This window comes from Pteropus vampyrus, unplaced genomic scaffold, assembly GCF_000151845.1.
Source record: "Pteropus vampyrus isolate Shadow unplaced genomic scaffold, Pvam_2.0 Scaffold27, whole genome shotgun sequence".
NCBI lineage: Eukaryota > Metazoa > Chordata > Mammalia > Chiroptera > Pteropodidae > Pteropus > Pteropus vampyrus.
In genome coordinates this window covers 9473828-9498114 of record NW_011888808.1, presented here as the reverse complement: position 1 = coordinate 9498114, position 24287 = coordinate 9473828, and the positions used below count along the sequence as shown (strand labels likewise).

The 24287-nt window shown below is 36.9% G+C and overlaps 1 protein-coding gene across 4 annotated transcripts in view; it reads left to right on the top strand.

Moving 5' to 3' along the window:
* DROSHA (drosha ribonuclease III) overlaps positions 1-24287 on the top strand; it is a 109744-nt gene that overhangs the window by 21846 nt on the left and 63611 nt on the right. For all 4 annotated transcript variants that reach the window (XM_011356448.2, XM_011356444.2, XM_011356446.2 and 1 more), the window contains 6 exons: positions 2877-2957; positions 9047-9133; positions 11296-11382; positions 16904-16975; positions 18523-18604; positions 19517-19591. In XM_011356448.2, the coding sequence (XP_011354750.1) occupies positions 2877-2957; positions 9047-9133; positions 11296-11382; positions 16904-16975; positions 18523-18604; positions 19517-19591 (484 nt within the window). The remainder of the gene's footprint in view (positions 1-2876; positions 2958-9046; positions 9134-11295; positions 11383-16903; positions 16976-18522; positions 18605-19516; positions 19592-24287) is intronic.

Below are 24287 nucleotides of genomic sequence, written 5' to 3'. Positions count from 1 at the left end.
GTACGAAACTGAATTTTCCTCTCAGGGCTGTGCACCATTCTTTGGAGCTCATTTCTTTTCGGCTTCAGAGTTCAGCTCCAAAGCATAAGCACCAGAGCAACTGTTCCTTGAATCATATTTGACATGTTGGTAAATCCTGTGTTAGAGAACAGGATAATGGTGCTGCCTCATTAAACTTGTAGAAGACTTAGAGGTCTTTTTAAGAGCAGTTCATCTGGAAGGTGTCTTGCAGCAATATAGTAAACAATGTCTTCAGTCCTATAAGACTTCATATTTCTTAGTCGATAATAGCCACAATTCCTTGTAATTCATTCTAAGTTCTCTTCCTTGTTAAGCATGCTTGAGCTAATGATGTCATAGCTGGACATTTTTTTCTACTTATCGTTTTATTATGAAGTAATACATAATATGAAATAATATCTTTATAGGGGATTTGTATTTTACAAATATAATAAATACAAAAATAGTATCTTTAATGCATTATGAAGTTATTAAGCACAGTAAAACATATACCTATTAAAAGATATCTTAAACTTTATATTTTGCAAATAAATTCATACTATTCTATATTAATATGAATGCTCTTCTGGCGATAGATGACAGCTATCTAAATTTTTTTTCCGATAGAATTAATATAGTTAGAATGCTTGACAGAAGTGTACTTTTTGGTCCCTTTTGCTTTCTTGGAATTGAGCAGAAATGTTTACAATTGTCAATGTGTTTTGAAACTTACTTTGATATTTTAATCATGTATATGATCTACCTGAACAGCTTTAGTGAGTTATAATTCACATACCATACACTTTACATACTTAAAGCGTACACTTCAGGTTTTTTTTTAGGATATTCACAGAATTGTACAACCATCTTCACAATCTAATTTTAGAGCATTATAATCTCTCTTAAAAGAAACTCTGTGTCCATCAGTAGTCAATCCCCTGCCCCTCAGTGTGGTCTTTTTAATGGACTGTTCTCCTATCAAGAAGCCTACCTGTTGGCTTCTGTTAGTTTTTATTCCTATCCGAGATTTACCAGGGACTTCTATATAGTCTCACCATTCCGTTTACTGTTTTTGGTTTTGTGTTCTCTATATAGTTGAGCCTTATAAAGGGCTGATCTACATCGCGGCCCAGACCCTGATAAAAGGCAGGAATGTAGGATGTCTTGTCTTTCCCCCTGGAAATCAGCACTAAGTGATTTTTCCACATTGTGATTAGCATTAGGAGTATCTGTGACTTTTGAGGGAATCCCATTATATTCAGCTACTACTTTGGATAATGTCTTAATATGACATTTTTTTTAGGTAGCAGTGTTATTCCTCTGCCATACCACCAGGAGCTTTAGATTTCTCCAAAGAATAGAGGAAGTTACAATTTTTCCCTTTTTTATTTCTTTTCAAAGTTTTACTGAGATATTTTCATTGGACACGATAAGTTACAAATCCCTACACCTTTAAAGAACCATGTATGTGTGTATGTATATATATGTATATACACAGATATATGAACATATGTGTTATCATATGTGTTACATATATATAAATACATGTTTTGTTAATACAAAGAAGGTAAAAAATGGAACTCCATTTCCTCAGTCTCTAAAATGATGCTGTAGTTTCTTTTGTGATTCAGTTAGCTGTCTGCTAACTGCTGTCCCTACAGGCCCCTTTTTGAAGGGAGACTTGGGTGGACAGTGATGCTGGCTGAGGACTGTTTATATTGAGTAAACTCATGAAACTGGCTTTTAAGGCCCTTTAAGAATTTTACCTCGGTTCGGCTTCTATGGTCCTCGCGCTCACATAATGATCCGTCCCATTTAGATGGCTCTCACGTCCATGGAACGTAACAGGCTTTTTTCCTTCTCTTTTTTTTCTCATGCTAGTGCCTCATGTAGAATAGCCATCTTTTTCTGTCCTGTTCAGCCCTTCACATTTCGTCTCTGTGAAAACTGGTATTTCCATCTGGACTAACCATTTTTCGTTTTCTTTAAAACTACTAAGCATATCATGTGTATGTTATTTCTCCTATCTAGAATAAATTTCCTTGCATACAGCAGGTCCTTGAATAATGTTTCATTCAATGTCATTTCGGTATAATGTTGATGATTTGCCCTAGGAACTGAACTCTTGTTATATCCATTAGCCTATGGTAAAACTTTTTTTTTTTTTTTTTTTTATGTTGTTTCACTGCATTTCCAAGAACCAACAATGACGTTAAGTGAAGACTTACTGTATATGGACCCTGAGCTATTTATCACTCTTTCTCCCACAACAATGCTTAGCAGTCATCTTTCTATCCAAGAGGCATTCAGGAATTATTCACTGATTAAATTGCATGGATGGAATTCATGGCAGTAAAATGAATTCCGGTGAAAAAACAGACATAGACTCACTTGCTCAGTGTTGAAATTTTTTCTGGTTCTAGTAGGCATTTTCTTCTCTCTGCTTCAGGTACCTTTATGTTTCTTTTTTGAAAACATTTAATCTGCAGGTTACTTTCAAAATACTGTGTGCTCCTTCGGTATACAAAATATGCTTTTCTTTTGTGAAAGAGCCATTTGTCCTGAAAGAGGAAATAGGAGAAATATACTTAAAAGTGGTAGGAGAAGATGGGGGCAAACAGTGCGCTGACACTGATATTTTCTGCCTGGCTGCACAAGTAACTCGGGAACCCAGCGTTGTCTCACAATTTCCTTTCATCAGACAATATGGACAGTTTGCAGCTTTATTAGTTTTAGAACATCCGTTTAATCTTCTAACCGTGACAGCCTCTTCAGAGCTTCAATACTTGTGACATTAAAACCCACACAGTTTCTAAAACATCATCATGTAGGGTGTTGATTTTCCCCCCAATAAAAATTCCCTTTGTTCCTGACAGATGAATGATGGACCACTCTGCAAATGCAGTGCGAAAGCGAGACGCACAGGAATTAGACACAGCATTTATCCCGGAGAAGAGGTAACTGGTTGTAAGCACCGAGAGCCTGAAAGTAGACAGATGCTGTTGCTGTTCTTTTCCCTATAAATGAAATAATACCATTGAAAAAGTCTTTTTATATTCCGTAATAGTCTCTGTTGCTAATAATTGGAGAAGAAAAGTATTTGGGTTTGGAGTTGGAGTGGGGAATGTTGCCAAGGAAACTCAAAAGTTTTGGAGGGTTCATTATTTAAAATAGGCAAGGGATATCCGAGGTTTTTTGTTTTTTTGTTTTTTTTTTTAGTTTTTATTTTAAGTCTCCTAAAACTGTATGTATTGTAATTTCTTTCATGTTTTTATTACAAATAGTTATGAATTCCTCTGGGGAAATGATCTCACTAAGGGTCTGTAGGGCATACACCCTCTTTCCCTTGGGGTACACAAGGTCTGCTGCTGTCTTTGTTAATCTGTTGCCCCCACTAAACTGAATAGCCCACGGACTGTTCTGACTCCAGACCCAGCACCTGGCCCATCAGGGACACGTATTTGGATATGTCTGACTGATTAGGTTGAATACTCTTACATAATAGTTATATATAACTATTCTCTTTCAATTACTTTCCTTCATTTTCTCCCATTATCTTTAATTTTTATAATGTTCTTATTAATCCTGGGATTGTCACTTTATGATTCAGCATATTATGTTTAAACATAATAGATATAAATCTTTAGTTTCTATTTAAAAACTTGTTTGAGTTGGTTCCAATAATTGGAATAAATGAGACAGTGATAGATATTTTGAACTGCTTGCCTCACTTTTACTTCATTTGTCTTTGAAAGTTGGCGTGTGTGACAAGGAACTGTGGGACAAGGTCTGTACTTTGTGAGTGTCCACGTGCGTGCCTCAGGTTGGGCTCTCTGAAAGCAGATGCTGTAGTGGAGTGCGGGGTGTGAGGTGTTTAATAGGGATCAGGCAGGAAGAGAGTGGAGGCAGGATTGAGCAGAGGGAGAAGTCAAGCTGTGATGGGCCTGATAAAGCCTGACCTGTCAGAATTGGCTTGCTGGAATGTTCTTCATACCCCATCTCCCTCTGTCCCCAAAGCAGTCTGCCAAAGGAAGGGAATGACTTTGGGGTAGGAGGATCTGCAGAGGAGTCTGACTGTAAAGGAACCAGTGGCTGCAGGCTGTCTGCTACCTGCTGCCTTCACAGGCTCTGTTTTGAAGAGAGACCTGGGTGGACAGTGATACTGGCTGAGGACCTACGGGCAGGCAAACCCATACTCACAGTACGTGTTTATTCCTGTGAGAGTAGACTTCTGACTCAGGATGGATAGGGCTGATGCAGTCTACTTCCTACCAAGTGGCAGGTTGGTCTTCTCAAGGAATAGTGCCATTTGGGGGGCCCAGCGCTGGTCATTGGAGGTGGCTGGTTGGACGTTCGACAGTGGCAGTCAACTTAGCCAGCTTAGCTTTGGTAAGCGTGTGTATGCTCTTGGGCTTATGTGAAGCCTCTATCTGTGCTACTGTGCCCACTTCATTCATATGCCCATCCTTTCAACTATGGTGGCTGATGACTGAGGCTGGCTGACACCATCTGGCTTGAGTCATTTTGTGACTCACTGGGTTAGCACCTCTTCCATAGTGAGTGCTCTCCAATGGACACCTACATGTGATGGAGAGATTGTCATACTCACTCTCATTTGTCTACCCACAAATCTCTACCCCAACACCTTATTCCTGATCTTCCAATTTTTTTCCTCCTAAACTTCTGACCAGCTGGCATGGCCACGTGCTTCTAACCTGAATCCATCTGTATTCTAACCTCAGGCCACTTCTCTTTGCATACAAAGTGGATGACCAGGTATACCACCTGAAACTTTGCCCATTTGGAAGATTCTCCCTCATAACTGTCTTTCCAAGCCAATCCTGAATGAGGCTGCAGTGCTGTTCGTTTTCAGCTTGAACTCCCTTACTGACTGACCCATCTGCAAACCAAGCTTGAGCTTTCCCTTCAGCTTTCATTCTTCCATTCTTAGTCATCAGCTGAGAGAGGGGTGCTGGTGCAACACTGGTAGGCTACCTGCTCATGCAGCTGGATCGTGCCTGCTGCTCCTTTGTGTGCTTGATTCTGGGTGTATCACCTCCATCTCATGTGAGATTGTCAGACTTGTGCCTGAGTGGGACTGACAGAACCTAGCTTATGTTGGGCATTTCCAACCACTTGTTTGTTTGCTGTACCTTGGCCACGCCTTCCTTATCTACCAGGGCCCAGTAAGTGCACGAGGAGTCGGTTTTTAAAGGCATATCATTCTTTACTCTAGATGGCATGGCTTTGCTCCAGAACCCCAGAGACCAACATTGTGATTCTCAGCACGGCCCCGAACTCCTCTCAGCATCTTTTCCCACCAGCAGTGTAGGATTTGCTGAATTGTGTGGCCCCTGCAGCAGGGCTGCTTGCAGCGTAGCTCGGAACTGCAGAGGTCTTTCTCATCTGAGCCACACTCAGAGCTGATACTCTCTGTACCACTCTATAAATGGGCTGAAGCAATATTCCTAGGTGGGGATTATGCTGCCTCCTGGACCCAAATAGGCCCACTTGTTGTGCTTCCTTCTTAACTGTTGGAGGTGGAAGAGGTGATAATTTGTCTTTTACTTTGCATGGATGTCTTGGCACTCCTCCAGACGACTGAGTCTTAAAAATGTTGTGGCTGTGGTAGGCCCCTGAATCTTTGTAGGGCTTATCTCACCTTCTGGAGCGTGTGCGTTTTACCCAGGCTTTTAGCTTGATCAACATAATAATGTCAAAGATGCAATGGAGCAATATAATGCTCTGCAGTATGTCCAGAAGGGCAAGAGCTCCTTGGACTGCATCATTACAGCAAGTGGAAGAGTTAACACAGACTGGCAACAAAATCGTAAACGTTGTCTGTTCTATGCAGATGAGAATCATTTCTTATCCTTATTCTGATGGGGATAGAAAAGGATACATTCTGCGAATTATTTGCCACATATTTTGTACCTGAGATCATATTAATCTTCTCTAAGCTACACTACCTGGCACAGCAGGTGAACTTAGAGCTGCTACTTTGTTGAGCTTGTGGTAGTCTACAGTTGTCCTCTAGGATCCATTTAGTTTCTTTAGGAGCCAAACTGTTAAACAGATAGTGATTGGGGCATCACCCCTGTGTCGTTCAGATCCTTAAGGGTGGCACTAATCTCCACCATCCCTGTGCGCAATGCTGTTTTTGATGCCCATGTTGAGGGGAGTTGGTAATTTCATTGGCTTCCCCTTGACCTTTCCCATTGTGATGGCTCTTACTCCACAGATCAAGGACCCAGTGCGGGTTGGTGCCATTAGTAAGTTTTATCAATTTCATTTGATACATTCAGGGACCAGGGAAATGACCACTGGGTGGATTTTTGGATTCAGTGGTCCTACTGTAAGCCAGACCTTGACCAAGATTTCCGTTACTGCCTTGGCCTCATGTCCTCCACTCTCTTGAGGGTATGAGGATGATGCATCCAGTTTCTCAGAAATGTTGATTCTGATGCTGAGTCCAACATGCCTTGAACTCTCTGGGTTCTGTTTTCCCCAATGTTCTGTTACCTAGGTCAGTGGCCAGAGGCCCCTTGGGAAAGTGAGGATTGTTGTGACCATTTTTGCATGTAATGGTATTGCAAGGCCTCCTGGGAACTGGCCACCTCTTCAGTCAATAGATTTCAGTCTGAAAACTTGATCAGGTCTGGAACTGGGCAGGGAATCATGACTTTATTGGAGCAACTTACCTTCAGCTACTCGATTTTCCATTCTTGATTTCTTTTGTTGGTACAAACTAAGTAGTACTTTTGTCCGCTACCCATTTATTTGTACCTAAGGACACCATGTTCTGTTGACTACTTCCTTGACTCTTTATGAGACAGACCCCCTTGGCTGCCACTTTGATCTTGCTGGTCATAATGATAATTATGCAAACTGCCTTCTAACAGTTAGCCCTATCATCTATTTGGCCTCTTTTGTTTCAGAGTCCTGTCACATTTGTTGCTGTCAGGAAACTTTGTTCTGTGACAGCCTCTTTTACAGTCATCCTTGGCCTGCAGAAGAGGCCACCACTGATCTTCCTAGTAAAGCTGGTGCCCCTCCACCAGCACATTCCTTTTGGTCTTGGTAAAGGCCATAGCCACTCGGCCTTCCCATAGAATATGATTATCTGGTATATTTTTCAGTCATAGATATTATATCTATTACAATATGCCCACTTCCTGGAGTCTTTGCATTCCTGCCTCCTCTATCATGGCAATTTTGATATTTTAACTTTTCACTTAATGTAGGCCATCACTTTTTTACTCTTTTAGGAGACATCTTAATAGGGAATTCCCAGCATCTCCTGGTGTCTTCGAATCATGAATGCTCCCTTTTTATAATCTGGCCATTTTGATCAAGCCCTCTAAACATCTGGTTCTGTGCAGACTGCTGTTGCTGGTACATGCTGGCTAGTTCTTGGAGCTCCTTTGGGACATAATCTCTCTTCCCAGCACCTCCCCAGCTGGGCTGTGCTGTGAAATGACCTTAATTATAGGTCCGTTGGCCAGGAAGAGAGACTGATTGGGTACTGGGGTGGGGGCGAGGGATGGGGGATGTTTCTGGGTCCATTACAGGCTTTCCTTGGTTGGATGTTAATAGTCTTTTAAAATCTACTCACTCTGACTTAGAGAAGCCCTGGGCTTGGTCCTGGTTTGCTCTGACTTCTCACTGCAGGTGATGAGAGCTTCTTTGTGTGCCTCCAAAAGGCCCTCTGGCTTTCACATCTGGCTTCCAGTAGCCTTTTTGCCTCCTCTGCTGTTCATTTCTGTAGAGAAATGATTCTCCAGGTGAAGTCTTCTGACTAGTATCAGCATCACTTGGGAACTTGTTAGAACTACAGATTCTCAAATTGCATTAGCTGCTGAATCAAACTCTTGAGGTGGGGAGCAAGCAACCTGAGATTTAGCAAGTCATCCAGGTGATTTTAAGGCACACCAGAGTTTGAATAACATGGTAGAGCATCAGTGGTGCTTAGCAAAAGCCATCCATACCACTATTCTTATAGCTATCATTCTCTTATAATCTTAAATATCTGCTTCTACTGATAAAGCCTCCTTATTCATCATCACTGAAAGTGAGATGTGCCATCTGGTGCCAGAGGCTGTGTGCTCCACCTACCAGCGTGATGGGGTCCTTATTGCCAGTTGGGGGTAAGTGATTCACCTCTAGAACCCCTTCTTCTCTGCTTTTTTGGATCACTCTTGGTACCAACTCTTGCACATTGGATTTTCCAGAAGCAGATGCTGAGATGGAATTTGGGATGCATGATGTTTCTTAGGGATCTTCACCTGTGAATGGAAGAGGATGTAAGCAGGATTGGGCAGAGAGATTAGTCGAACCATGTCAGCCCCAACAAAACCCCATCTACGTGGTGATGATCCGAGGAAAGATTATTATCTGTTTGAATTGGGCTGCGATGGCTGAGCCTTTATGCCTCTGCCTTGCTCTGAGACTCTCTGCTGTCCATTCTCTACACGGCGGGCAGCAGGTCCTTCCCTGAAAGGTGGTCTGGGTTGATCGCAGTGTACCCAGTGATTCCACTGATGCTTCTTTTGCTCGCTTTCTGTTTTCTTTTTCCTGTCTTAAGCTCCATGCATGTTCCTCTCCTACTTTCATTTCTGATCCCTTCTATTTTTACTTAGTATATTTAATCCTTTTGCTGTTTTTTTCCTCTGTTATAACCTACTGCTATTACTTCTGAAATTATTTTTCCCTCTTTTTTTCCCAGCCAAAGGTCAATTTTTATATTATTTTACAAATAAAAGGGAAGCTAGTCATAGAAATTTAAATCTAGAAAGATCTTTATATTATCTGAACCTGTCGTTTATATATGGGGCAATGAATTGAATGTTGGGGACCAGCCAGCCCTTTTTTATTCATCTAGTTAACGGTAAAGTGAATAAAAGTGAATATTGTTCTTTCCTACTAGCCTGTGAAGGAGCACACATAAAACCTCTTTTGTCTGATGTGAAGCTAGACAATGCAGTCCATTTTTAAATAAACATATTATTATCCTTCTTTACTTTTAATCTCACTTTTCCCCCCTCAGGCCATCAAGCCCTGTCGTCCTATGACCAATAATGCTGGCAGACTTTTCCACTATCGAATTACAGTCTCCCCTCCTACAAACTTTTTAGTAAGTTCCTAACAAAATCAGATTTTATTTATTTTGAAATGTAAATGGTTGAATGTGTGTACATAGGATAAAATATGAATAGACTAAATACTGACTCAGTTCTTAAAAGTTCTTTGTTTTAAAAGTATTCTACTTTATTTTGATAAAATTGCCTTTATCATAATGACTTTTGTTTTGACCTTCTTACTATACTACTTTCTGTACCTTTTTCATTTATATTGTTGGTGCCACATAATAGCCAAAGAATTATGGAGCTATTCATTGGAGCTATGGAGTTGAAAGAATGCTTTCAACATCTTTTAAAAATTACTGGATAGCTTATACATTTTTAAGTGACCCAAATAAGAAAATCTATTGTATTTATGACAGTAAATAATAATACTTAATATTTATCAACTATGGTATTAGGCACCATTCTAAGTGTATAACATGTATTAACTCATTTCTCACAACAAACTGATGAAGTAGATATTATCATCCCCACTCAGCAGATGGGGTATTCCATGTTTTTCAGGTGCGGTTAAGTAGCTTGCTTAAGATTGTTCAGGTAGTAAGTGGCAGAGTGGGGATTTGAACCTAGGCAGACAGACTCCATCACGCATGGCTGTATGCTATTCCACTATGCTATATTGCCTTTAACATGACAATTTATTCATTTCGGTTACTCGTATCATCAAGAGATTCAAAATGATTATTAATAATTATATATTTTCACTTTATTGAAATGTAATTCATATGCCACAAGATATACCCATTAAAGTGTGTATTTCATGATATTTAATCTTTTCACAGAATTGTGAAACCATCACCACAATCTAATTTTAGAACATTTTCGTCATCCCCAAAAGAAACCCTGTACTATTAGCATTCAGTTCTTTTCCACCCCTTAGCCTTCATCAACTACTAAGATATTTTCTCTGTCGTTTGCCTATTCTAGATATTTCCTGTAAATGGGAGCCTAGAATATGTGATCTTTTTGGCTTCTGATTTCACTTAGCATAATGTTTTCAAGATTCATTTGTGTTGTATCGTGCAGCTTCATTCCTTTTAATGGCCAAATATTATTCTATAATATAGAATGGATATACTATATTTTATTTGTCCATTCATCAGTTGATAAACATTTGTGTACAAGTTTTTGTGTGGATGTATGTTCTCATTTCTCTTGGTTATAAACCTAGGACTAGAGTTGATGGATTGTGTGGTCACTCTATGTTTAATATTTTGAGGAGCCACCAAATTGTTTTCCAGAGTGGCTGTACCATTATTATTTTTTTAGAAGCTCTTTTTATTGTTTTTAATTTAGACCAGCTTTGTTAAGTTATTCACGTAGAAAGTAGTGGTAGTATTGACAAAACAAATAATGTACATTTAGATATTCTTTAGTCCTCCCCCTGCCAAGTTTATGTATAATAGTATGTATATATAATATTTAAAAGAATAATATTTAATACCTATGTAAAAGACATATCTTTTAGGTTACCAGTCTGGATAATTAGCTCCATATTTAGTATTTAGGATTAAAGATGGTGGGCAGTAAGAATGGCATAAAGAAGAGAGTCTGTTATGCATAGATCAACGTTTGTATGTTTTAATTACATATTAAATTTTAATTAAGATTTTCGTCATTATTCAGGAATTGATTTATTATAGCTTTTGGTGTGTTGACTTTTTCTTGGAGGGCCTGAGAATGGAACTGTGAGGGGCTGAACTGGCAGGGACCTCGAGGCCTTCAAGAGCCTTGCAGGTTGTTGCTAGTTTTGACCATCATGATGCTGAGTCTTTTTCACTTTGAGCTTTGAGTCAACTATGTGTTATCTTGTTCTTTTTAAGACTTCTATTAGTTCAGAAATATAGTTCAGTAAGAACTATAGTGTGGAATTATAAATTACTAGAAAAGGAAGACATATAGCTTTTTTTTTCTTAATAGCATCTATATAAACATTCTTGGTTGTCTTAGTACATAAATATTGCCGAAGCGAGAGAATTCCACTTATAATTAAACTTTTGTATAAAGTTCTCCCTAGTGTTTGGAAAAACATTAACAAAGTTTATGGAGTCCCTACATTTTTCCTGTTGGTTGCTTTGTGTCCTGATGGATTTCTTCACACACAGATCATGTCATTATTTAATTTAAGCTTTACGTTTCTGTTTGTTTTTAGACTGACAGACCAACTGTTATAGAATATGACGATCATGAGTATATCTTTGAAGGATTTTCTATGTTTGCACATGCTCCCCTGACCAATGTAAGTATGTGCTGATTGGCTGGCTTTCTCTGTCCTTATGTCCCTTCCTTCCCTTCATTCTTTTTTTCTAAAAATCAAAATAAATTTCCTTTCCTCTGACTTCTAAGCAACATTTACTTTGTGTCCCTCTGCATGAGCTGCAGGAAGTCTGTGGCAGTGTGTGTCAGGTGGGAATGTGACATCTGTGCTAATTGAGTCACAGGTTTGGTCCACATTAAATGGTGTAAGTAACGTGTCAGAATAACATTTTGAGAGTGTGAAAGATTGAAAAAGAAAGATAAACTGTGGAGTAATGTGTCAAAGCTATTTTGGGTTGGGTGTCCTTCAAAAGAAAGTTGGAAAGTTTTAAGAAGAAGCTATTATTTAGTCTCTGAGCTACAGAAAAAGAAATAGAGCTGGCTCAGGACATCTGGAGCCTGAATTAATTTCATACACTTTTCAGCTTTTGAATCCCAGGAATATGTCTTCTTTAAGAGGCTTTATCTGACATAGAGATTTATGATATTTTTATACAGGTATTAAGGCTGCTTTGTTGGTAATTGGTTCAAATGGAAGTTCTGTATCTAGGAGTCAAAATCTTTCTGTCTCAAAGCTGGCATCTTGGGAATTGTCTTACTTATTCTGTATTCCAGTTGGGCCTAGAATGAATTTGCTGGTAGCTCAGGAAGAGAGTGTAGCAGTATACTTTACCCAGTCTAGACACTGCTATAGTACTTATTGAATTATAGCTATGGTATATATCTACCTCAAAATAATGTTCTTTAATCCTTTCTGGTTTATAACTGCAGTATGAGAAGTTATTTTAGTACTGTTTACTTAAAACTTGAAATTCTATTCCTTTGGAGAATAAAGAGTCAAATCTTTGCTAAACTTTTTCCTTTCTATCATTCTTTTTTTCTTTATAAGTGGACTTGATTTCATAATAGCAATATTAATTTAAATCAAAAAATTGTTTTCTTCGTGAGATTGTTTTTATTCCACAGTATTTTTTATCCTAGAGAACTTTCTTTGAGAAGATGATAACATTGTAAATGTAAAAATAAAACCATATGGTGATACATACCACATTTAACTCCAGGGTGGACTGTAATATACAAAAGGTGCAATACTCGACTATTTTTTTTTCTTTTTTTCTTTTCTTTCTTTTTTTCTTTTGCTGTATAATTGATATATAACATTATATTAGTTTTAGATGTACAACATAACGATTCAACATTTGTATATGTTGTGAAATGATCACCACAATAAGTCTAGTTAACATATGTCAATTTACATAGTTACAGAATTTTATATTGGACTATTCTTAAACAATCTATGTGAAAAGGCACCAGGAGGTTTTTGAATTTTGATGGTTTTGTTGCCTTTTCAAAAAGATTCTCAGTTAGGTACTCAAACCCTTTGTTACACCAATCTCCTGGTCTTAGAGTTAGGTCTTTAGAAGTCTTCCAGTCCACTTTCCCCCTTCCCTCAGAGGGCTTCCAAATGCACATAATTTAGTTACCATGAAAATATTTAAAAATATATGTCATCTCATCTCTTAATTCCCTAGAAGTAGTGCAGATTTTATTTTAACTTTTAAGATCTTCTTAATCAAAGAAGGAAAGTGATGTGGCTTCAGAGAGACCAAAGTTTTAAACATTAGTGAATTCCACTTACTAGCTAGCTGTATGATTTGACATTTCAATCTTTATAAGCCTTGACTGTCTCATCTTAAGATAGAGGTATTAGTTTTAGCAATCTTATTGGCTTTAGTAAAAAAAAAAAATGAGATGTCACTTGGAAGTGTTTATCATACAGCACTTGGTATACAATAAATATTGCACTTTTTAATTTGGAAGAGATGTCAGACAGACCTGGGTTTGCATTTTTCTTCTAATACTATGTTGTTTTTTCCACTAATTCTTAGTATTTATGTGACCTTGGACAAATGATTCTTTGAGCTTTATTAAAGTCCCTCAGCATGAGGTTTGTCACTGAGAGGCTGCTAATGCTAAATTAATTGCAGTTTTAACTGTTGTTATAAAATAAAGTATAGGATTGAAAAATTCCCGGCTTCAGCATATATTTTATATGAAAATATTCAAGTTCTCAAAATTTGAGAACTTTGTAATGAGAAGATAAGCCCCATCATTTACGTTAGAGACGTTGATAAAATAAATCGCGTTTCAGGCAGTGCTGTACAGTTCATAGGAATTAGATCCATCAAAGGCCTCTTGAATTTGAAATAGCCTCCCAAGAAAAAGAACTATTAAATCGCTTTACTGATCTGATTCATTTTTGTGCTAGAGAACATGAGCTCGAATGGCATGCAAATGATTGTAGTGTTAGAATCGCAACCAAATCTAGTTCCAGCAAGTTCTCCTAAGACCTTGAACTGAAATGGATTGAAAGCCTTGTTGGCTGAGTATAGAGTGTTCTGGGAGAATGTTATCCTTCTATGTAGTACCTTTGCTATTACTTAAAATACCTGATGTTACTAAGGACTTCGACAACACAACTAAAATTATAAAGATATGTGTATTAGATGCATAATATCTTATCCCACTCTCAAAAGCATCAGAAAGCTTCCTGATCATTTCTGTCTTGCCTTACTTGGCTTCTCATTTCCAGTGGCCTCACTGCCCTGCCTTTGGTCATTTAGTGCCTGAAAATAGTAGAGATAGGATGTAGAAGTTTAGGGAGGGTGTTTTGGTTTGTTTTTGGCACAATGAGATAGGAGTTAGTGTCAGTCACTATCCAAAGATGTTTTAAGAAATGATGGTATGTATTTATATTTTTTGATTGACCAATTAAGCGTCCAATCATTTGAGCTTCTAGTATGTAGGAAAATGACAAGTTTTCGCTGAGTCTTAGAGAGAGATTCAAGTTTGAATAGAAAAGGAGATCCTGCCTTTACAATTTGTGTATCTGAGAAGGGCTCTAGTGTAATGGATGAGAGCTCAAAAGAAAATAAAGCATGTGTAAGAGGTCAAAAAAGAAATTCCAAACTAAAGTGATTTTAGTTGAAATAATATGGGAAAAGGATTGTACTTGCATAAATCATCCATCAGAGCTGCTTTTGCACATAGTAGAAGGAGTAAAGTTTACACTTTTGCTGTTTTTCTGCCTGCCTCTTGACTGTTCCCAAGAGGTCTGGTCCTTTTTTGGATACTCTCTCCCTGAGTAATGTAGTCTCACCCACTTGTTTTTCCTCCTATGCACATTCTGATCCTCACCAAATCAATATTTAAAGCTTTAACAAAGGCTTTGTGCTTCACACCCACATTTCAGATTACCTGCTGGGCAGACCCACCCTGATGCTCTCCTTAGGTACCTCATCCTCAATACCTCATCCTCAACCTGTGCGAAACTGAACTTGTCATCTTTCCCACATACTGAGTTTGAGGTTCAGAGAATACCCTATGATTTCCTTTGTATTAAATCCTTCGTGATCTATCTAGGCCAGACACTTAGAAATTATCTCCTATTCTTCTCTCTCATTTCCATGTCAGAATGAACGGTCACTGTGTATGTCTGTAATTTCTTCTGTGTTTATAAATTGCCCCCTCCTTTCTAATCTCTTCATTTGGCTCCTCGGCCGTTTCGTTAGACTCCAGTCTGGTCTTCTGGTTTCCTTTGTTCCCCTCTAAACCCATCCCACACTTTACATAGCACCCCATCCAAAATGTAAACTATGGTAGTCTCTTGCTAACTTGAATGACTTCTTACTGCCTAGGATAAGCCCTGAATCCTTAACATTGTTTATAAAGTTTGCATAATATAGTTCATGCTTTCTTGGCCAGAATCACACAGCTAAATGACTTATTCTTCCCTCGCTCCCTTTCTCTGTCTTGCTAGAAACTAAACATCTCTTCCTCCCCAACTTAATTTTTTTGGATGACCTGGAAAATCCCTCCCCATCTTTGAAGACTCAACTCAAGTGTTATCTCCTTTTTGGGTCTTTTGAACTTTATACTTTCTGTTTGCTTATTTGTTTTTTAATTGTACTTGTAAGTTACATTGTATCATTCTGTTTATACTTGTTTACATGCCTTCTCTTTTAGATCCTTACCTTTTAAAAAAGGTAGGGACTGTGACATGTTAGAGTAACTATGAACCTAACAGTTGTTAGCAAAGAATAGATTTTTAAAAAAATATGAGTAATCCACAAATTTATAGATCTCAAACATTTTTAAATGATCGTAAGAACAAAGAACTTAAAAATGATACTGGCTTTAGCATGTAGCTTCAGTTGATTTAGAACTCATTATCACAAGAAAGTTGAAAATGGATCTCTTATTAAAGTTAATTATGAATTTTTCTCAAATTAGCCATCATGCTTAAAAATGAAAAAGCGCCTAAGAAGTAAACTTCATTTCTGAGAAAAAGATTTCCAGTAGATGGCATTATAAGACTATTTTTGTTTTTCTTACCATTCCTTTGGCTGGTAGAATTAAAATTTGTTTCTTTCTGATTGCTATGCTTTGTAAAAACGATTACATTTATAAAAAATCATCTTATGGACAGATTGAGCGGCCAGAAAAGCCTACTTAACACATCTCTAAGGCTTCTGAGTCTATTATTTTCCCCAGCTTGTCATCCAAGCCACTGCAAGTATCTTCATACCCTCCATTTCTCATTCCTTCCTTTATTCAAAAATATATTTATGGAAAACCTATTATATCTAGGCACTAAGCTAGTTAGTGTCTGATGATACTAGCAAAACAGGTTAGGTCAGGATTTATTTCACCTGAGCCTTCTTTCATTTTCACGTGTACCCCGAGTAGTAGAACAGGTAATGGGAGGTGTATACTTTAGTGACTTAGAGCTTGGGTCTAGAGCACGATTTTCGAATTCACCAGGTCCTGGTGACCTTTGGCAAGGTGCCCGATGACTCTCTACCTTAATTTCCTCCACAGTACAAGGGGGATGGTAGTTGTTGTACCTGTGTCATAGGGATGGCTACATGAGCGACAGTATGTGAAGCGTTAGAACAGTGCCTGGCTTAATAAATGCTATTTATAACTGTTATTAGTTTTATTATAATTTTTTATTATTATTTTTATTACCACGATTGTTTTTGCGCCAGAACCAGATAGGCAGCGTGACTTATGAGCACTTCAGTGACTTATGAATCTGTAACTGATGAATTGTCAGCCTGCTCTCCCTGATCTGCCCGAAGACCCAAAAATTCTGAAAGCTTTTAAAAACCTGAGAAAAAGAAGTATTTAATTGTGGTTTTATTAATTCTTTAGAGGCGATTTGTTTGCTTTTAATGGGTTCTTGTCTGTTTGTGTTGTCCCTCATACAGTTAATTAAGCACCAACATTATGCAGGTTTCCTGTAGAGGCTGAGCCAACTGGGTTCTTACCATTAAAATCCAGCAGTTGTGGTCAAGCTTCGTGTGCAGCATTGTTAGCAGCTTGGATTAAGTGAAGCTTTCTCATTCGGTTCATGGCCTTCTGGGTCAAGTAGCAGACACGTGTGCAATGTGAGCCTGCAGGAAGGTGTTGCGGAACTGAACCTCTCCTTACTCTTGCAGATTCCACTGTGTAAAGTAATTAGATTCAACATAGACTACACGATTCATTTCATTGAAGAGATGATGCCTGAGGTAAGGAAGAAGATTATTTAACAGCATGATGTAGTCTGCTCTTTTGTTTATTGCACACATATCTTTAAAGCATTGAACTTAGCTGGCACTGGCTTTTTGCCATAGGAATACACCTAAGGTATTTAGTTCACTGTTGAGTCAGTGAGACAGAAATCTAGGAACAAGGTTAAAATTGGGGTCATTTTTAAACTTACAAATTTTCGAACCCATTTCTCCTCATGTTGCATCTACTGATGATACCTTTACATCTGCGTCTAGTTTGTTTCTGATAGGGGACAGATTTTGGCTACTGGTCTTTATCAGAGAGGAAATTAGAATAGTGAAATTGAATCTGACGCTCTTGGAATAATCTTATTCATTATCTCCATGACAAGATCAATGCTTGGTTCATTTTTCTTCCCATATATTTACATATTTTTCCTAATTGTTTTTCATTGCGGATGCTCAGCAGCAGATTTATCTAAATATATGCAAGAGGTTTAAAATTCCAAAGCAAGATTAATGTGAATCTCAGAATGATTCATTGCCTGATCTTGAATTTAGTGATGTCAACAAATCGCGCTATGAAATAACAACCAGACAGCAAACAAGCTTGTGCACTTAACCTTGTGTTGGAGTCGGGGTCGATTTCCTGAGGCCCTGGCTTTTCTTGCAAACCTTGTTTAACAACGCAGCTCTGTCATGGCAGCGGAGCACAGGGGGTGGGTTGGATGACACACGTGCTTAGTTCGCACCTGTTTCATTCAAAGCAAGTCCTGTTAATTCTACCTGTCTTTCAAAAAGGATTAAAGAGAAAGTGCCCCCCTCCATTCTCCTGCTTAAAAGGCCTTTTTTTTTTTTTCTTCCTTTTGATTTTTAAGGTCATAAGCCCTCATTTGCTCTTGTAAAAGTTTATGACTCTGGCGTGATCTCATGCAGGGTGATTTATGAACCCTGAGCAAAAGAAGTAGGAGGAAGAATTATGAGACAAGTCTCTCTTGCAAATGTATTATCTGTTAAGCTTGTTTACTGGAGAAATTTTGGTACAAACTTTTGTAGTTTTTCGTAGCCCTTTATTTGCCTTCATTAAGAATTTGAACAAAAGACCTCTGTTTATGGTAACTAATGGTGACTCTGGGTCTCTTTGGGTGTTGGTGGTGAGCAGGGGTCGGGTGAGGGGGACAAACCTATCAGGACCTGCCTGTGTGTGTGTATAATTTGAATTAACAAAAAGTCCCCAGGAGACTCTGATGCATTTTATAATTAAGTTAGAAAAATATGACATAAAGAAGACTTTAATTTTTAAATTTCACATCAGTTTATTTGTACATCAGGAAGGACTGGGTTCACATTTTCATAGGAATTCTAATGCCATTATTGCCTACTTCATTTATGTTTTAAGCCAATGAGCTGTTATTTGTAGGACAGTGGTCAAACTTAGGAAATTACATGATTTAACTATATAGATTCAGTAGGCACTTTTTAAGACACTTGACTAGAACAAGTTGAACCTTTAGTTAATATATATTTATAATATTGTAGTAATTTGGTTTTGATTTATTTTTCAGAATTTTTGTGTGAAGGGACTTGAACTCTTTTCGTTATTCCTATTCAGAGATATTTTGGAATTGTATGACTGGAATCTTAAAGGTAAATAATAGGATTTAAAGAAAACTATAATGCTTGTAGAACATTGTGGTATGTGGGGGACATAGTTGAAATTCCTCTTGTTTTTGAAATACCCAAGGAAAAATGTGTTTTTCATAGGAACACCTGCTATTGTTTGACATGAATGAGTTCTTATGGGTCTTATTTTCATACAATTTGACTGTCCATTACCATTATTTATTATCTAACTGATACCTAAGAAGATGGTATCATTCATGATGAGTATCTACCTTGATTTATATGCATTAAGGAAAATCTCATTAGCTAGTATTTTAAATCTATTGACTTTTAATAAACTTCTTCCAAGATGATAGTGTATTAAAACAGAACTTTGGTTAGCCCTCAAAACAGCTCATGCACTGTGAACTACGTTGATTTCAAAATCGGTACTTGGTTCTTAGATGATAGTTTACTCTTTTGGAGGTGTCTGTATTCCAGCAGACATTTACTTATATATGTTCAAAACAGTGTATTTTCAGATCAAGTTTTTAGTAATAATTCTCTTTTTTTGCAAGTCATATTGATTAAAATAGAAGGGAATTAAAACATGAGCATATTATATCATGAAGTTGTTCAATTATAACAAAAATCTTTATATTTTTTGAATTTCTAAAAATAGTTTTGCCTTATATACTGTATACCGTATATAGCCTTGGGGCTTTCATTCTCTACTTACTTTGGGTAATCTCCTCACCGAAACTGTCATTGGATGTTTATGGCAGTTACCGTACAGTTGATTTACCTATTGAGAAGAGTGTTTTGTTTTGTTTTGTTTTATGCTCCTGGTGGTGTTTTTTGTCATTATCATGAATCTTAGGAATTAAGTCGGAGTGTTTGCGCTCTAAGGCTGTTTCATATATATTTTTTTCTTTCCTTTTCACTTATTTGCTTTAGGTCCTTTGTTTGAAGACAGCCCTCCCTGCTGCCCAAGATTTCATTTCATGCCACGTTTTGTAAGATTTCTTCCAGGTAAATCTTTTGGCTTGTCAATGACCCAGAGAGATAGTGCATCTGAAAATAAGCCTGCCATTCTTCTTTCGATCTTTAGGGACAACTTTTCCACCTCAGACACTGGTAATTATCTACTTCTCAGGACAGACATGAAAATGTAAAAATTATACATGCTGATTTATATCCCTACGTAATTTATGGTAGCCCTAAATTAGTGAGCAGCAGCAGAACTGATTGATAAAAATATTGTGCAAGTGTTAAAATTAATATGGAAAAATGCATGTGGCTTAAAAGATGCATATAGTTAATTGGAAACCAATTATAAAGTTTTATATACAGTATTATGACTATGCTAAAAAATTACTGCAATAACAGCTGTATTAAGGTACTGGTATTAGAGGTGATTTTTTTTCTATTTTTTGAATATACTTTTATTCATTTTATAGTGAGAAAACAAGAATTTATTCTCACTAAATTAAAAAATAGGAGTAAATATATGACTTTTAAAGCAATATTTTAACTTTAAAATTTTTTTTCAAGAGTCTAGCTATGAGACTCTTGGAGAAAAATTATATTTAGTATTTTAAAAAATGGTCGGGTTTGTACTGAAACCTTTGGATGCCTTTTTGTTTGCAAAGTCTTCACCACCCTTAATGAATTCATTCTGGTATCTCATTCACCAGTAATTCCAGTAACATTCTATACTCCCAGCCTCTCATGCCCTAATTTTTTTTGCTTCTACTTGAACCTTCCCTTTTTTCCCTGTGTACAGTCACCTTTCTCGGCTTTCTTGCTTGAGTCCTTTGCTCTGACTTTTGTCTGTCAGCTTTAGCAGCCTTGGTGCCTTACACTAACCACCACCTTCCGTGGAAATGGCAGTTTAACCATTTGCCTTTGTTTCTCCTATATGTGGGCCACTCAGTGATACTGGAGAAAAAATTTGGCTGCTGTGATAACTCTGTGGTCCACAGGTTTTGCTGGAGAGCTTTTCAGCATGTAAGCTCTCGATCCATGTCTATGTATCAGCAGTTTCAGAAATTCGGCCTTAGACTCATGCTCTTCTCATGCCTCCTGTCCTCCTGGGGGCAGGAGGCCTTGCCTTTCCCATGCCCGTCAGACTTGGTCCATAAGCAGCCTGTCCATTCACATCCTCTCTAACCCTGTCCCCTCCCGACTGCTGATGCCAAAGCCAGCCTCTAAAAAACCAAATCCAGTGGACACCCTTGAGTTTTAATCTCCTCCCTAATATGGTGCCTGGGCCCCTTGACCTTGTCTACCTGCTGAGCTCTCCTTACTTTGCTCCTAGCTCTCTGATTCATCCTTTGTGGCTTTCGTTTTTTGTCTATTCATTATAGTTTAGATTTTCCTCAAGATTTTGTCCTTGATACCCTTTCCTCAATCCAGACTCTCGGTCACAGTGACTTACTTTTATTTTAGAATAATCTTACTCATATTTTTTAGCATTATTGTTAATGTTTATTTTGTTTGGAAAATGCATTCAAAAGCTTTGTATATCTGATTTTATTTTATTGAGAAGTCTTTTTTTTTTTTTAAGTAAATGCATGTTTGATTTTATAATGGAGCTTTAGCAGTGAACTTATCAGAAAATGGTGTTAGAGTGAGTTTGTTGAAAAGCCTTTCCTTTCTGTATGTATTTGCCTCTAGTCATTTTATGACCAAGAGAATCTCTAAGAGAAAGTGGACAGTTTTAAAAATCATCTTAAAGAAAAATCTTACGTCAGATATTTATTTTTGTGGGATCTTAACTCTCACAAATTGTTTTTCATAACTATGTAGGGATAACATCTGTATTGTTATAAAAAAGGTTTATTAAATACTATTGATTTACTTTTTCATTAGACTTCCTTTTGAAAATACATGTTAAAAAAAACCTTGAAGGATATAGAAAACTACCTAATATATAAAATGCATTTTGGTATTGAGTGGCAAATTATGGCTAATTCTTTACAATATGATTTTATTAAAGATCTTTAAGAAAATAATGAAAAAATAAAAACATTTTGATATATTTTAATTTTTTTTCTGTGCATAGACTTTTTTCACATAGTTGTCATCATTCTAATATATGATTTGCATACTAATGTGTAGTAATTCGTTGAGCAGATGGATATTTTTAAAGATCATGATATGTGGTGCCAAATTTCTTGTCACAAGAATCCCATCATTTTATGCTGCCATGAAAAATGCATTATTAATCTTCCTCACATTTTGGACCCTCCCTCCTTCCTTTCTTCTCTTTCTTCTTCCTACCTTCCTTCCTTTTTAAAATTGTCAACTGTAGCTCCCTGCAACTAAGGAGTAAACAGTGTCTGTCTCGTTGTATTAGTGCTAACATACTACTTGGCACATAGCAGGGACTCAATAAATACTTGTCTACTGACTTTATTTAATCAGTCATAACAGTGCCTTCATTAAATATTCATGTATTTTGTTACTAATGAGAGTAAATGTGCGTTTCAAACATTCTTTGGTATTGTCTCTCATTTTTTAAAAGTAAACCTTTGATTGACGTATAATGCAAATACTGAAAAGTACACATCATAAATATGTGACTCAGTGAATTTTCCTCAAGTAAATATGTACTCAGCACTCTGATCAATATTACCAACACCCAGGAGCTACTTTACGGTCACTACCCCGCCCCCTCAAGGGTAGCCTCTATTCTGACTTGAGAACACTGTGTTTTATGTGTTAGTTTTACCAGCTTTTGCATTATAAAAATTAGAATTACACTTTTTTATTTCGGTCTTCTTTTGTATTATGTGTTTTTGAGACACCTGTTGTTAGAGTTAACTTTAGTTGGTTCATTTTCACAGCTTATAATATTATATGGTATGACTAAATTAAGATGTATTTAATGTTTCTGTGATTAATGAACATTTGGGTATTTTTAGGTTTTAGCTCTTTTAATTAGTTTATCTGTGTTCGCCAAACACACATGCCTTTTGGTGAGTGTATATTTATGCTTTTCTATTGTGGGAATAGACCTAGCAGTGGAAATTCTGGATGTGTTTACATTAAGCTTTGTAGGTACTTTGAGACCGTTATCCAAAGTGATCGTACCATTTTATCTTCCCACCGGCAGTATATAGTAGAGTTCAAGTTATTCCACATTCTCACCAACACTTGGCATTTTTCTTTATTTTTCAAGTTAGCCATTCTGATGAATGTTCAGAGGTATCGCATTATGGTTTTAATTTTTATCCTAATGACTAACGAAATGGAGCACCACTTCATATATCAATTGACTATTTGGATATTGTCTTTGGAAGTGCCTGTTCAAGTCTTTAGCTCATTTTTGTATTGGGTTAGATTTGCCTTTTTCTCATTTATGCGTAGGTGTTTTTTTATACCGTGTATGAGTCTTTTTCTCAGATATATAGTCAGTACTTCTCTGTGGATTGCTTTTTTACCGTCTTAATAGTGACTTTTTATCAATAGAAATTCTTAATTTTAATGGAGTCCAATTTACATAATTTTTTCTTTACGGTTAGAGCTTTTTGTATATTGTTTATGAAATCTTTGCCTACCCTAATGTCATCAAGATACTCACCTATATTTTCTATAAATTTAATTCATACTCTGTCTCAAATTTGTTTTTATAATTGGTATTAGATATATGGCTCAAGATTTATTATTTTCAATATGGATATCCAGTTGACCCAGCGCCATTTTTTTAAAAAATATTTTTTTGGTTTTCAAGTACAGTTCACATACAATATTATATTAGTTTTAAGTATACAACACAGTGATTAGACATTTTATATAACTTACCAACTGATTGACTCCATAAGTCCAGTACTTATCTGACATCATATATAGTTATTACAGTATCATTGACTATATTCCTTATGCCATACTTTACATCCCCGTGACTGTTTTGTAACTACTAATTTGTACTTCTTACTGCCTTTCCATTTTTTTACACCTACTGCCCCAACTCCCCTCTCATCTGGCACCTATCAAAATGTTCTCTGTATCTATGAGTTCATTTCTGTTTTGTTTATTTTGTTTTTTAGATTACACATGTAAGTGAACTCATAAGGCATTTGTCTTTCTCTCTCTGAATTATTCCACTATGATACACTCTAGTTTGATCTATGTTGTTGCAGGTGGCAAGATTTCATTTTTTTTTTTTTATGACTGAGTGATATTCTATTGTATATATATATACCTCCTCTTCTTTATCCATTCATCCAGTGATTGGACACCCAGGTTGCCTCCATATCTTGGCTATTGTAATTAATGCTGCAATGAACATATGGATTCACATGTCCCTTCAAGGTAGTGTTTTAGGTTTGTTTGAAATACTCATAAGTAGGATTACTGGGTCCCTCTTTGTCTCTTGTTATAGCATTTGTTTGGAAGTCTGTTTTGTCTGGTATAAGTATTGCCACCCTAGACTTTTTTTTTTTTTTCATTCCATTTTCATGAAATATCTTTTTCCAGACTCCTACCCCCAGTCTGTGTATGTCTTTTAATCTGAAGTGAGTCTTTCGTATGTAGCATAGGTAAGGGTCTTGTTTTCTTATCTCAGTCACCTATGTTTTGATTGGCACATTCAGTCCATTCACATTCAGAGCAACTGTTGATAGATATGTAGCTATTGTCATTTTTATTATTAATATTTTTGATCTTTTTTTCTTCTTCTTAAAGAAGCCCCTCTAACTAACATTTCTTGTCATACTGGTTT